The sequence below is a fragment of the Pterocles gutturalis genome, unplaced genomic scaffold (assembly GCF_000699245.1).
Source record: "Pterocles gutturalis isolate BGI_N339 unplaced genomic scaffold, ASM69924v1 Scaffold49213, whole genome shotgun sequence".
Classification (NCBI taxonomy): domain Eukaryota; kingdom Metazoa; phylum Chordata; class Aves; order Pterocliformes; family Pteroclidae; genus Pterocles; species Pterocles gutturalis.
This window is the reverse complement of record NW_010124829.1, coordinates 1-2,861: the sequence shown is the minus strand read 5'-3', so window position 1 is coordinate 2,861 and position 2,861 is coordinate 1. Positions and strand designations below refer to the sequence as shown.

Here is a 2,861-nt window from a genome sequence, read left to right as displayed (position 1 = left end):
TCCTGGACCACCTACAAGTACGGCTTTGGGAATGTTCAGGGTGATCACTGGCTGGGCACCGAGTACCTGCACCTGCTGACGCAGCAGGGCACCTACAAGGTCCGCTTCATCGTGCGGAATAAAGCCAACATCACCCATTATGCTGAGTACGACATCTTCAGGGTGGAGAGCGAGGCTCGCGGGTACCCGCTGAGGCTTGGCCGGTTTTCTGGTGATGGGGATGACTATCTGACCAGCTATTACCCCAAGAAGGGGGGCATACACGACAACATGAAGTTCAGCACGACTGACAGGGACCAGGACCAGTACAGTGGGAACTGCGCCAACAGCTACGGGGGCTGGTGGTATGACAGGTGCCAGAACGTCCTGCTCAATGCTAAAAAACGTATCCTCTGGCCAGGATTCTGCGATAATGGCGACTGCGCATCCTCCCTCATCCTGGTCAAACCCACAGATGTGTGCTGACCGTGCCTCAGCGCCCAGCCACCTGGGAGTTTGCGGGGGTGTCCCCATCCCCAGCTCAGTGCCCTGTTCCCGTGCCTGCCAACAGCCCTGTGCCAGCCCCGGTACGTGTCCTGTGCTGCCTGCAGCTCCCGCACTGTCACCAGCTGAAACAGCAGCTCTGGGGCTCAGGAGCAATTGCCCGCAGCCCCAGGCACACGGGCAGCTTTGCCCAGTGCTGCGGTGCTGGCCGGCACTGGGACACAGGCACTGGTTTGGGGTGGGTGCGCCCACTCCTGTTCTGGGGAGGGGGCGACAGTGCAAGTTCCCTTCCCTGTGCAATCGGTGTATCCCTGCTTTGCTCAGGCCCTGCTCCCTCCATGGGCCCCATACACCCCACAGCTCCGCTACCCGTGCTGGGAGAAATCAGCTGCAATAAACCCTGGAGCCAGACTTTGCTGCCTTGTGTCTACCTGCTGCCGCGACACTGCATAGAAGCGTGGGGCGATCATTCTGTCCAGTCCGAGGGTGGTGGACCCTTTGGGGGAAAGTAGGTGTATTGTGCAGGTCCTCCCCTGAGCAAGGAGACACACCAGCCCAAGGGATGCCAGATCTCACCTCGCCCAGGGCTGACGTGGTGGCTGCTGGTTTCAAGATGCTGACTTGCTCAGGCAGCCCTGTGGAGCTGATTCTGGTCCCAGGCTGAGCTGGTGCAGAGCTGGTGTGGCATGCAGGGCTTTTTGTGCTGATTTTTTTTTCTCTGAAATATTTCAGTGTTCCACAGTGAAAGGCCTGACTCTTGGGCAAATTGCTGTTTACCAGGAACCCCAGTCTCCCTGCTGCTGACTGTCCCCAGCACCAACCTGTAAGATAAGCTTGTCTCCCTTTGGTATGGTTGTTGTACACAGCTGAGTACAGCTGTTGTACCCAATTCTGTCTGTGGTTTGGTTCTCAGATCTCTGCACACAATATGGCTTGTTCCATCCACTGTGCACGGAACTGTAGCTGAAAGGCAACAATCAGCTAACAGGGCCAGCAAAGCCCAGTATCTTGCAAAACGCTTGCCGATAGTTTGCCCCTGTCCGTGGCTGGGTGGTTGCTCTGTGTGGGGACAGGGAAGAAAGCACCACAGACTGGAGTGTGGCGAGGGTGGTGGGCTCCTGAGGGCATGAGAGATGCAGGTAAGTCAGTCCCATCACAGCCCGCTGCAGAGGGGGAATGTGCCTCTGTGTGGCTTCCCAGGGATGGAGGGAAGTTTGAACTTAGGGCTTGAAAGAAGCCACTGTTCTTCTCTGTCTTTGGAAGAAAAGCTGAGCTTGAGGAAGGCTTGTGGCTGTGAATCCTGAACAACTTGGGACTCTCAGGCCAAGATCAGTGACGCAGGACCCAGGGCACGGTGCAGAGCTGTAGCAGTGCCGTGTTTCTGAAGAGGCTGCCCTGGGGACATCTGTGGGCCTGCAGCTCCAGTGCATGGGGAGATGACTGCGTGAGGGTGCTGCTGGTTGAGAAGGGCTTCCCAGTTTGAGCTTACTTGACAGCAGCATTTCTGGACTGAGAGATTTCTCTGCCGGTTTAAAAGGTTATTTGCACTCCAGCCTGGATGTGCAATGTAACTTGAGGGGAGAGGCTTGACGGAAAAGGGCCTGGGGTTCCTGGTGAACAGCAATTTGCCCAAGAGTCAGCAATGCACCCTTGCAGGGTTGAAGGTGAACGGCATCCTGGGCTGTATTAGCAAGAGTGCAGCCAGCAAGACATCACTCCCCTCTGCTCGCCACTGGGAGACCACATCACAGGTACCGTGTCCACTGTTGAGCCGTCCAGTGCACAGAGGCAGCACCACACTGGAGCTATGATCCCCAGCGGATTCAGGTCTCCTCAAGTTCTGAGATCTCTGCTGTGTCAGGCTGCCTCAGCTCTTAAAGCTGCCCCAGATATTCCAGCCATGCGGTGGTGTGTGGCCTTGCAGTGCTGTTGTCCCTGTCTTCCCTGTCCACTCTTCCAGCTGCCTCCCAAGGCCTGGGACAGCATTCACAAGGTTACCAAGGCAGGATGATGCTGGCCTGGCCTGTTGTCTCTGGCTAGCTCCAGGTCATGGCTGGTAGGGCTGAAGTGAGCTGACGCTTCCCTCCTGCCCTCAGTGCTTGCTCTTGACCATGTGGTGCTGCATTCCCTTTTCGAAAGATCCGCACCTTGGAACCCAACTCTCTTCTTCAAGTGAAAGATTTGGTTTTAATTCCTTGTTTGAGTCTTATGAAAAGAATTCCCTTTGAAAGTCTTTTCTTACTGCACCAGGAGCCTCAGGTCTGCTCCTTGCAAGAAACTGGCAGCAGTTACGAGAAGTTCCCAAACAAATGAAGGACATCTGCGCATATCCGTGCAGGTTCTGAAAGCAATTTTATTTGGCAGTATGAACACAGACT

The 2,861-nt window shown here is 55.7% G+C and overlaps 1 protein-coding gene across 1 annotated transcript; it reads left to right on the top strand.

Annotated features, from left to right (window-relative positions):
- Positions 1-3: 3 nt before the first annotated feature.
- On the top strand, positions 4-566 carry LOC104459656 (techylectin-5A-like; the record flags this gene model as incomplete). The annotated part of the gene is given in 2 exon segments (XM_010078354.1): positions 4-414; positions 416-566. Coding segments are annotated over 2 exon segments (562 nt in total), but the record flags the coding sequence as incomplete, so codon positions are not given.
- Between the last annotated feature and the right edge of the window lie 2,295 nt (positions 567-2,861).